Here is a 12,032-nt window from a genome sequence, read left to right on the forward strand (position 1 = left end):
GACAGGGGTCAAACAGCAGGCAAGAACAATCTTGGGTGTAATATTAACTGATTACATTGTTATGTGTCACAACATGTGTAACCTCCTCATTAGCAAAAACTGATGTAAAGAAACCATTACAAGGTTCAGAAAACCCAACAAAGAAATTGTGAAGAGCTGCATTACCTGAGTGATGGCAGCTGCTATCTGGTTGCTGAGTGAAGGATCGCAGTACTTTTGATGTCTGTGTGGCCCCTGATGGATCTGGTTGAGATTGCCATGCCAACGCTTTGGATGTTTCTGTGTTGCACTCTGTCCAGCAGTGCTGGGGCAAATCACAGCACAGCAGAGCAAAAACAACCACAGTGCACAGCAAAGCAAAGATATTTTCCTCTGCATTATCAGCTATTCAGTGAGCTTACAGTCAGAGTTCAGCAGTGGAGAGAATGAACAAGAGAGCTCCTCCTCCCCCAGGTAAACCTTGGAGCAGAGGGTGTGTGCTTATTTTTTCTCTGATAGACATGCAGAGAGGCTGGACTGTACAAAGTCAAAAGTATTGGTAAGTATGGAGTGTATGCACATGATTAGGTTCAAAGTTCAACAAGGTGTGGTTGTACTGTGAAACGTTGAGTGGTTTTGAAAGCAGCAGAGCTGCGCATGGCACAGATAGAGTGTGAACTGTGTACCACAGGGAAGTGGAAAGCTTCAACCCAAGTGAACTGCTCAAACAATGCAGCATGCATAGTATTTGACAAATACAACAAGTAGAAGAAATGGTTATAATTTTTATTAGCAGTCAGTCCATAAGTTAACAATGTTTTAATTACACAGTTTATCCAGTACCTTACTGGAGGAATATGTACTGTAATTGCTAATTATTGAAATCTGCTCAAACTTGTCCCATAAGAAACACATAAAACATTTATTTGCATCGGTATTACAAAGCACCATTTTGTTTTATTTTAAGTTGTGGGCCTGAACCCCCGAGGCCCCACTGCCCCCCCCCCCCCCCCCCCCCTCCCCTAAACCCAATGTAAATACAATTCACAGAAACACAAGACATGGGAGACTGAGCCAATCATCACTATTACTGTGTTACTGTCATATAAATGCATTTTAGAAATATCAGACACATAGGTTGCCTTGCATAGTGCAGAATAGTATCACTGGAGTAATGAAATGTACAGTATATTATTCAGCAAATAGCTACCAATCTGCATTTTTTAGGTTGGAATCAATTGACAAAATTGCACCAATTTTTCCCTGCTAGTCTGTTTTGAGTCATGTGCATTTTGCTTCAGTAGAACATTTTCTCAACATTTTAAGCACACATATGATGCCCCCATCTGAATTCATGGACTTGCAACCACCAATTTTAGCAGTCCTAGGTATCCATATTGATGTCAGTCACTTGAAACATGGATAAAAAGTCAGACTTCTAAATCACTTACAAACTATACCTACTACTACTATATAATTGCCATGTGACCCAGATAACATTTTTAAATTTCTCATCAGTCTCTACCAAGTATTCAATACTCTAACAAGTATTACTGTAAGAAAAAATACTAATTGTTTGCAGTCTCAAGACACAACATGAGAGATAAAATCAAAATGTGGCTATCATTGCTCACTGAATCATTCAGTATCCATTGACAGTGAGTGATTTGTTTAAAACTAACAAATGGGGAACCCTGAGTGACTCCATCTGGCATATTCTCCAGGGGGCTGGGGCTACATTTCATAATTATTACTTACAAGAAAAAATAAGGCACAAGGCATGTGATAGTTTTCCATATTTGATGATTTCTACCAATAAAATGACTTTTTTGGAACATTAATTTAATCTCTGGCTACAGATATAAGCAATACTGTTCCACGTGTTGGTGTATGGGCCATATCCCTGAGAATAGTAATGTGTTAGCTGCAAAAGACTGATGGGAGTCTTTGCAAAAACATTATCTACAGAGTTTTCACAAAAGTTCAGTACAGGCAAACAAAAAGAAAATACAGAATGGACGACAAGAGTACTTTTGAAACTCTAACATGAGTTGGTATGATAAATATGATAAACAAATGGTTTTCTTTTCTGGTACTCCATTGAAAATCCAGTCAAAGAACCCAACATAATACTTTACTCTTCAGCATCTTTATCAGACTCATAGAATAGGATACAAGGCGTAGCTCGCAATGCCACAGGTGTTGCTGCCGTCCCGGATCATTCGCATGTAGCCACCCTCACCCCAACTGCTACCCCAGCTATGGATAAAAAAAAAAAAAACATATTAATATCAATATATTCATATTAAAACAATAGAAACAAAGGAAACACAGTGATCTGTAATTACAAATATCATTGTGAAGACTAAACCATATTTTATGTGATATCTTTTATTTATCTTTATGTGATTGACAGTGTTGTTCTGTCTCCTACCTATTTTTGATGATCCAGTAGTCTTGGCCTCCTTCTGAGCCAAAGCCAACCAGCAAGACTGCGTGACTCAGATTGTTGGGGTTGCAGTTGGACTCCTCGTATATTCCTGTAGGAGAAACTCAGATTGTAAAAATCCTTCTCTTTTCATTGCTAACATAATCATTGTATAGAGTGGGTTATTTTATGAGAATGAACCTGAGCTGTAGAACAGGAAGCTTGAATGATCTGCATCGATAGCCACTGTGATTGGCCCGATGGTTGCCACGGCATCAGCCAGGGCCTGCTCATCTCCCTTGGGTATGAACCTGTAGTCTGCAATATGAGCAACTGAAAGTCTGCTGTCATAGAAGCAGGGCTGGGTGTCCTGTGGAGAGAGGAATGCAGTGGTGAACCTTTATTTATCCAGATTCAAACATTTAACTGCTATAGCAGGGTTGGGGCCATTCATGAATTTAATTGAGAATGCATGGTAAATTCCAATGCAGTTCCTGGAGTTGGAATTGGAACTGGAATTGGAATTGGAATTGGAATTGGAATTACACCCAGCTCTAAGGAAACAGAATTGGAATTGAACTGGAATGAGAGGAAACAGAATTGAATTCCATGAAATTCCACTTCTAAGAGAGTTTGTCCTAACTTGCTAAACATTATAAATCAAACATGAATCAAATAAAAAACAATGAAACAAATCAAATACATTAATGCATAATGCATGTATTACGATTACATGTATCAAATACCACCTGAAAGGCACCTTTAACATTTTATGATATTCAGTGTTGATAATATATAACACTGTAATCTCAGATATGTGGTAAGAAAAAAAACAAAAACGTGTAACTTTACAGAATTAAATTCAACTTCCTGAAATTCCAATTCAATTCCAATTCTGTTTCCTGTAGGTTTTTTTTTCAAATTCCAATTCCAATTCCAATGCCTCAGTTGAATTAAAATTGATGAGTTCATTCATGACTCGACCCCAACCCTGGAGCCTATAGCCTTACCACTGAGGTGTATGGATAGGTGCTTTCAGACTGCAGCCCATTGCTGACCACGTAGTCGTAGGCATTGGCCATCCAGGCGCCATTGCAGCCATAGGTACCATAAGATCTGGAGCAGTCTACCAGGTTCTGCTCACTCAAGGAGACCAGCTGACCGGTCCTCTTGTATATTTGTCCCTCGATAGCTCCCGTAGTGCTAAACGCCCAGCAGGAGCCACAATAACCCTTTGAGGAAAACAATTAAAACATACAGTATATCTGAGGGTGTCAGGATGAGACCTTGATAGGTTTTCTATAATTCACTTTAAATTAATTTAGAAACGTCTTACCTGATCTTTAACCTCAGTGACATATCCCATCGCCCTGTAGTCCACAGTCAAAGCCCCCAGCTTCTCCGCATTGTGACGCAGCCGGCGAGCCGAGACGTTCTTCCCCCTCTTCACAAATTGGGCGTTTATCATGGCACCTTGCAAACCTGGTATTCTTGTCTCGTCTACATATGAAGAACAGAAAGAAGTTTGTCTTCAGATATTTCTCATTCAGGCTATCTAGAATTTGACAATCCTGTTTATCAAAACAACTTCTCTAATTGATTAGAACCAACTGATTTAGTTGTTAGATGTTACTGCCATCCTCAGTTTTGACAATGTATCTGCTTCATGACAACTCAGAAAGCAATTACTGAACTAAACAAATCACAGCTCAAGTTGAAATAACTTGTTATAGTAAATGTCTGTTTGTGATGACTAAGAAGGTAAAGAATGAGTTAACGCTGACACAAAAACCAATGGCTCAACTCAATTCCTTAGGTCACAGATAAAGGTCACTTAACTGGACAATTGTTGAATACTTGTTGATTTTGCAGTTTTATTGTTTACATCATACCCCAGCCATGTTGGGTATTTTAAGTCAACAACTAAATCTCAGTGGCATGAACTAATTAATCAGATGTTCATGCCACTGAAAATTGCTGAATGACTTAATTTAAAATACCCAAAATGGCTGGATTATTTGTGATTGTAAAGGGTAAAACCTTTGACAGAGATGAAAACAATATTCACCAATAACAGTAAATAATCATTACCAGGTCGCCGTATTTATTCATGGTCATAGTGAACAGCTTTGCCCCTATGAAAAACCCGTCATTATTCTGTTTTATCATCCTCATGTTCTCCTCCCAGATGATTTTCCTCTCCATGTCGTCCTGCTGGGTGACAGAAAACACACAAAAGCAAAAGTTAAAATAAAGTATAAACCTCAAGTGAAGAAATACATGTTTTCACAAGGATATATAAGTGAATGAGAGACACACATGTTCATATTGAGAAGTGCAGTCTAACCATTTCATCGTAGGAGATACCGTTGTTGCTCTTCCAGATCTGCCACTCGGTCAGCACCTCCTCATCCGAGTCTGATGCCACCAGCCTCGGCCCACACAGCAGGACAGAGAGCAGCACGACGCTCACCATGTAGCGGGTACATTGGACTACGACAGGAGGATCACAGTGTTAATTATTTGTGCCTATTTATTGTACTATTGTTCTATCATATATAGCCAATGGCAAAACTACTAGGACACATGTGAAATTGGTTCTTTTTGCTGTAGTACTGAAATTTGCAAGTCTGATCACAAGATGAATAGGTGAGCAATGTATGAGCTGCCTGCTACTGATTCTGGCCATATATTTGCATATATATTAAAACATATTAGAGAAAGTTCTGCCATGTCCAAATGCACCATTTTTGCATAACAGTGTATCTAAATGAGAAGCTGTGTACAGCTTATCCAATAGGGTGAACTGTATTCTATACTACAGTGTAGATTAAATGAATAACTATAATTGACTAAATATCTGGGACAGAAAGCTATAATACCAGCCAATAAACATTCCTGTCACCATGCCACTGGTAATAGGAAGCCACTTCTGCAGTGGGACTCTTCCTGGATGGTTTTCTAATAGACTTCAATTGAAAAACTCTGAAGCTGACGCTACATTGCTGAAATGATCCTGCATAACCTGAAAAGGAATGGTGGTAGAAGAGCAATCATTTTGGTTGGAAATCTAGCTCCGAGTCTGGACATTAAAACAGCATGGAGTCATCTGTCTACTCCACACAGAAAGATAACTGAAATCTCACTGAAATGCAATGAGATGCAAAATTGTATATGGACTTTACCAGATTATCATAAGAGTCTAATGGATCACAAACTCTACAGTGTTGCTGTGTGTAATATGTTATCTATGGGATCAAATATTGAGCTTTGATTACTTTAATTTACTCTCTCAAAGCCAGAGTGAAACTACAGGGGCTGGCCACAGCCACAACAAGAGTGCTTTCTGAACAAGTTTTAACATAAAAACCAACATACAGTCAGATACAATAGCTAACAGTCTTTCATCATATCAGTTTGTATTTTGAAATGCAAAAAGTCCCACTGAACACCTCTGTCCCAAATCATTTGCCACTGCCTGTGATTGACATTAAATGAAAACGCCTGCCTGCTTACCTGCATGGATGTGAGGCTGTTTAGTTCTCATGTTGTGAGAGTCTCTGGACTGTCATACAGCCACAGGCTATTGCCAGCCTCCCTTATATAGCTTTGCACTAAGTGCATGTTCCCACTATACTTTTCTGAATACCTAACAACTATGCCAACTCCTGAGAGGGACATTAGTCAACAAAAATAAGACGCTTTCCCTGCTCCTCCCCGGTAATTCCTCTATTATTATTTAGAGCACGCTAAAGCGGCTATATTTTAAATCCCTCAAATACCGGTTTATAATTGAGCATAACACCTGACATCAACTTTCCAAAACCGCATCCACAACAATTCACAATTATAAGGCAGGAGCAACGGCCCCACAGCGCCGCCCAGCGGCCGGTGTCGTGTGTCTGCCGTGCAGCACTGCAGAGGATGAGCTCAGCTGACTGTCTGAGTGTTATTATGTCGGCGGACGGGCGCCGCCAACACCCAAACACAGTGCGGCAAAACAGACGAGTGGCGCTCAGCATCTGCGTGTGGTCTCCATTATCTTCATCTTTAATGAGTGACTACGCCAGAAGAAACATGAGTCACGAATGAGGTCTGCAGCATGTCTTTTAAGGTAAATCACCATATTGCCTTTTCCTTCATACTCGGCAGCAACCTTGCAGGCCTAGAAAGAAAAAAAAGATCACACCTAAGACTAGCTGCTTCCTCTCAGAGTGTAGACTGTACTTTCATTCATCTTTAGGGTTTCTTTAATGACAAGGTGCATATAAGTTTTAATCACTGTGAGGATATCGGTGTGATCTGGAATTAAATCGGCTGCTTGCCCTTTACTGAGTTTAGTGCAAGTCCTAGTGTCCGTGTGTGCATGCGCCCGCGCGCTCGCGTGTGTATGGCTATCATATGTCCTGTGGCCCAACTCGAATATCCCACCAACACCTTCAGCCTTTAAATGTGTGTGTGTGTGTGTGTGTGTGTGTGTGTGTGTGTGTGTGTGTGTGTGTGTGTGTGTGTGTGTGTTTGTGTTTGTGTGTGTATGTATGTATGTAGATGCTGCAAGAATGTCACTCAATTCCCATGCATGTATTATTTTGAAAAAGAGGTGTGTGTGTGTGTGTGTGACAGAGAAAGATTTGAATTCTAAAACACATTTATTGCCACAGTTCTGCAACAAGACAACTGTAAACAGTTCAAGAAAACTGTTAAACTCCCAATCAGAATTATTAAAAGATTAAAGAGAGAGTGACAGAGTGAGTGACAGAGAGAGAGAGAGAGGGAGAGAGAGAGAGGCTGTGTGACAGAGAGAGAGTGAAATCTTGATTAATCTAGTCTTGATTAATTGAAGCACCTGGTCAGAGTGACCCGCCATTCATTTTCTGACCAGTTACACCACTGACACATTAAAGCCCTAACTCGGAAATGACACTTGGACAGGCCCTACTGTTTTTTTGAGTAGGCTAAGCTACTGTAAATATGTATAATACTGTAATACTGGTTTGAGGGCAGTGGCTGTTGTGTGTATTTACCCTACAGAAGGAAACACCCCTGGCTAATGCTGTGTTTTGGGCAGCGCGGAAGGGGAACTTGGCTCTACTTCAGCTGCTGCTCAACAGCGGGCGAGTGGACGCAGACTGCAGAGACAGTGTATGACACTGCATGTCCCGGCTGCTCTGCTGCACGCTTTAACATAACACACCTGTGGTAGGGGAGAGAGAGTTCAGCCCTCAGCCTGTGTGTGTATGCATGTGTGTGCCAGGGTTGGTACCATTCATGAATTGAGTTGAGAATGCATGGCAACTTCCAATTCAATTCCTGGAGTTGGAATTGGAATTGGAATTACACTGAGCTCTATGGAAACTGAATTGGAATTGAATTGGGATGACAGGAAACTGAATTGAATTCCATGAAATTCTACTTCTAAGGGAGTTTGTCTTGACTTGATAAACATTATAAATCAAACATTATGAATCAAATAAAAGACAGTTAAACAAATCAAATACATTCAATCATAATGTATGTATTACAATCACATGTTCTGCATCAAATCCCACCTGAAAGGCACCTTTAACATTTTATGATATTCATTCTTGTTAATATAAAACAGTATGTGTAATCTCAGTGGTAAGAAAAAACAAACATGGAATTTCAGAGAAGTTCCTGAAATTCCAATTGAATTCCAATTCTGTTTCCAGTAGGTTATTTTTTCAAATTCCAGTTCTTTAGCTGAATTGGAATTGATGAGATCTTTCATGAATTGACCACAACCCTGGTGTGTACATTGTGTGTGTGTGTGTGTGTGTGCACGTGCATATGTGGACTATGGATTTTCCATTTACTGGAAAATCTGCAATATCTTAAGGTGTTTCATCTTGTTGTGCAGTTGTCAGCAAGTCATCATAATCAAGACACTGGCAAGGTTGGTAATTTATTGTTGCCGTATATTTTTCAGTATGGAACCACGGCGCTGATGGTGGCTTCATACAGCGGCCACTATGAATGTGTCAAGGAGCTCATCATGCAAGGAGCAGACATCAACTACCAGAGAGAGGTATGGTGTTCAAGTAACTGGCCAGCCCATAGCAACAATATAAGACTTTAAATATGTAAGTGTTTACAAATTGAGATTGACAGTAAATAAAGAATGCATCTTTAAAAAAGCTTCTGTAATGTTAGTATCATATTTGAAAGTAGTTTGGCTTTAAGGTAACACATTTCAGTATACAAAGGTCTCAGTGTTGGGGCTGAGAATAAGGACAAATTGGCAAAGATTGTGAACATGGTCTGTAAAATAAGGAAAGGAAAACCACATAAACAACTCATAGACTGCCCAGAGTCCTGAAGAAGGTCTTATTTAATTCCATCTGTCATTACTGTGTTGAACTGTAACCTGCTGTGTATTTGCACAGGAAACTCTCCTGTGCTGATTTTGTATCTTGTGTTGTCTAATTGTATTTTCATTGTGTCCCATTTGCTTTAATTTAACCATAGTGAATCCAAAGGCAAAGTGAACAAAGTTTTTCTCTTCTCTTCTCTTCTCTTCTCTTCTCTTCTCTTCTCTTCTCTTCTCTTCTCTTCTCTGCTCTTCTCTTCTCTTCTCTTCTCTTCTCTTCTCTTCTCTTCTCTTCTCTTCTCTTCTCTCATTGTACATTACAGTACTTTATAGTACATTGCATTACATTAGATTTAGAATAAGTAACTTGGGAAGCTGCTTTCAACACAGAAGAAAAGATCAAGGAAATAAAAACTAAAACTTTGGATTATGTTTTTTCTTTCTTTGTTTGTTCCAGACAGGTTCTACTGCTCTGTTCTTCGCCTCTCAGCAGGGCCACCATGAGGTTGTGAAGCTCCTCTTTGAATTCGGTGCCTCTACCGAATTCCAGACCAAGGTATGCTGCGTTACACAAAGACACGCATTACGGTTAGTATAATAGTGGGTGTGAAGAAGAATGCTGCTATCGCCTCATCTCAGGCTGTGATTCAGAGTATGTTACACAGAGATAAGGAGAAAATACTGACGCACAAAACATGCTGTGCAGTCCGCTACCTGTGGACACTGCCCTCCTATCCTGTCTACCTGTTTATCTACTATCTCTACAGCTGCTCCCACTGCTAGCTTGTTTCTGTTGTGTGCCTTCACATGTGTCGACAGGACGGCGGCACGGCTCTGACTGTTGCTTCTCAGTACGGCCACTGCAAGGTGGTGGACGCTCTCCTGAAGAATGGAGCCAATGTTCACGACCAGCTGAATGTGAGCCTCCACATCTTCAGCCTCTTTAGTCCTGTATCTTCTCACTGCCATTACACTCACTCACAGCCCAGCGTAAGCCTCGTTAGCTGGTAGGAATATGATGATTAGTTGCACACAATGTCCTGGTAGCTGGAATCCAACCTCTCAGGTTTCTGCTGACTGCTGAGTCAGACAGCTGACATTTTGCAGGATTAGTGTGTCTCTACTTAGGCAACAGCACAAAAACAACCTGACTACACAAACTAATGTTTATAAAGGATTACTTTTTTATTTTCTTACGAATATCACTTCTAATGTTATTAACACACTTCTTGCTTTGTCAGAATGTTCTGTTTGGGTTTTCTTTTTGTTAAGCATTGGCTACAAAATATTTGGAGGGCTTTTCGATACAAATGAGTAGATGAGCTTGCAATAGTACCCTATTATATTCTATAATTTGTAATATATTGGCTTGCGGATGTGATGATTGTCCTGTAATGTTTCAGGATGGTGCCACCCCTCTTTTCCTTGCTGCCCAGGAGGGTCATGTGACTGTGATACGTCAGCTGCTGTCATCTGGTGCCAAGGTGAACCAACCCAGGGAGGTAAGGGCCTCGTCTGTTGGAGTTACTGACTGCATGGTGACAGATTTAAAGGAAGCGATCACAGATGGACTGAAAACATAACAGCCGCACATGTGCACACAGGCTCACTCCCTCTCCCTGTTTATCTCATATTTAATATCTTTTAACGATATCTGTTCCCTGCTTTGACCTCTTACTTGTTTGGCCCATGTTCTGCTTTTCTCCTTCCCTTCACTTCCTCCCTCTTCTGTCCTGTTCCACTGTGTCTTCCCCTCTGTTCATCTTCCAGGATGGCACTGCCCCCCTGTGGATGGCAGCCCAGATGGGTCACAGCGAGGTGGTGAAGGTCCTCCTGTTACGTGGTGCAGATCGGGATGCTGACAGACAAGTATGTGTTTCTTTGAGAATTATTGGTTGGAGGCTGACTGTACTAAGTGCATAAAGATGTGGGGATTCTTGATTGGTGTCATTTAGTCCTCCTGTCCCATCCCAGATTGAGATGAACAGCCGATGTTTGCTTCTCCTCTCCCTTACCGTCCAAACAAAGTGGCAAGAACAGATGTTTACATTTAGAGGCTTTGGAAAGTAAGATGGGTACGGAAAAAGTAATAACATCAAACCAGGAGGCTGCCATCTTGGTCAAATCTTAAATCCTTTATATTAACTTTCTAAAATTCACATTATGTTGAAATTGCACAGAAAAGCAACAAACACAATAAACTTTTTGGTGTCTAATTGTCTTTCTTTGTGCCATTTTGTCATGGATCAGGAATGAACATGTAATTTGAAAAATAATTTTATGCTCTAATGTAACGTTTCCTCTGCTGTCTGTCTGAAGGACGGATCAACAGCGTTGTTCAAGGCAGCTTTCAAGGGACACAACAGCGTCATTGAGGAACTCCTCAAGTTCTCTCCTTCACTCGGCCTTCTCAAGGTGGAGGATGCTACAATGGTTGTTGTCTTCTTTTCAGTACTAGCCCTGCAATACTGGATAAGGAGCAGTTTTGTATTTGTTAAATACTGAAAAATACAATATTTCCCCCAAAGCATTAATCAATATTTTTATGAATATTTGCTGTTTCCAGAATGGCTCTACAGCCCTTCATGCTGCTGTTATGGGTGGTAATCATAAAACTGTTTTACTGCTGCTCGGTGCCAATGCAGACCCCACACTACCAAACAAGGTAGAGATGAGATAATAATCAGATAGTAGATGAGTAGAAACACCGGGACACTCAGTGCAATTATATATTAACTGTTTTTTTTTGTATGTATTTTTTGCAGAACAATGAACTGCCTGCAGATGTTACAAAGAGTGATCGCATCCTGAGGGTCCTACATCCAAAAATCTTAAATGGAGATAGTTGATGACGAGCCCAGATCCCTACAGTTAGGCCTGGCTTTACTGCAGTGAGACGCAGAGAAAACAACAACAACAACAACCAAGTGTCAAACCTATTCAACTACAAGATGTACATGGTGCTTGCTTTTGATTGCGGCTGAAATGAAGTTGTCATATTTTGATTAAACCTGGACGAACTATAGAGAAATATAACGTGCAAACCAAAATGCATTTGTTTGCCATGTGCATCATTTCTGTTGTGTTGTTGTTCTATATACATTTATTTTTATTTAAATGTTTTACCCCAGGTGTTGTAAGATTTCTAGATATTTTGCAACATTTTATTTGCCTTTTTAATAAACGTAATAAAGTGTAAATTTGTTAATGAATGAAGAGGAGGCAGTCTATGAATTTCTTTGATATATGGGATTTTTCAGCTCATATTCAGTATTCTAGTATATAATCAATATTCAC

General features: G+C 40.2%; 2 protein-coding genes across 5 annotated transcripts; one reads left to right on the forward strand and one right to left on the reverse strand.

Annotated features, from left to right (window-relative positions):
• Positions 1 to 1,002: 1,002 nt before the first annotated feature.
• On the reverse strand, positions 1,003 to 6,049 carry cts12 (cathepsin 12). Its single transcript, XM_071515533.1, is given in 9 exon segments — positions 1,003 to 2,238; positions 2,414 to 2,519; positions 2,609 to 2,777; positions 3,418 to 3,639; positions 3,744 to 3,889; positions 3,892 to 3,907; positions 4,499 to 4,621; positions 4,755 to 4,900; positions 5,924 to 6,049. Coding segments are annotated over 9 exon segments (1,059 nt in total). The 5' UTR covers positions 5,955 to 6,049; the 3' UTR covers positions 1,003 to 2,138.
• Positions 6,050 to 6,388: 339 nt separating this feature from the next.
• Positions 6,389 to 11,951, forward strand: ankrd29 (ankyrin repeat domain 29). 4 transcript variants are annotated; one of them, XM_071515552.1, is made up of 10 exons: positions 6,389 to 6,521; positions 7,439 to 7,549; positions 8,355 to 8,453; positions 9,193 to 9,291; positions 9,555 to 9,653; positions 10,139 to 10,237; positions 10,506 to 10,604; positions 11,055 to 11,168; positions 11,302 to 11,400; positions 11,501 to 11,951. In XM_071515552.1, exons 1-10 carry the CDS (start codon positions 6,510 to 6,512, stop codon positions 11,582 to 11,584), a joined length of 915 nt encoding a protein of 304 aa, XP_071371653.1. In that variant the 5' UTR covers positions 6,389 to 6,509; the 3' UTR covers positions 11,585 to 11,951. The 4 variants fall into 4 exon arrangements, with proteins under 4 accessions (XP_071371653.1, XP_071371654.1, XP_071371656.1 ...); XM_071515553.1 differs by having other exon boundaries at positions 11,055 to 11,150; XM_071515556.1 differs by having other exon boundaries at positions 6,491 to 6,521; positions 7,439 to 7,606.
• Positions 11,952 to 12,032: the final 81 nt, after the last annotated feature.

This window comes from Centroberyx affinis, unplaced genomic scaffold (genome assembly GCF_046629955.1).
Source record: "Centroberyx affinis isolate AG114_WGS23_722 - 3 ecotype Tasmania unplaced genomic scaffold, CSIRO-AGI_Caff_v1 ptg000359l_1, whole genome shotgun sequence".
NCBI classification, from domain to species: Eukaryota; Metazoa; Chordata; class Actinopteri; order Beryciformes; family Berycidae; genus Centroberyx; species Centroberyx affinis.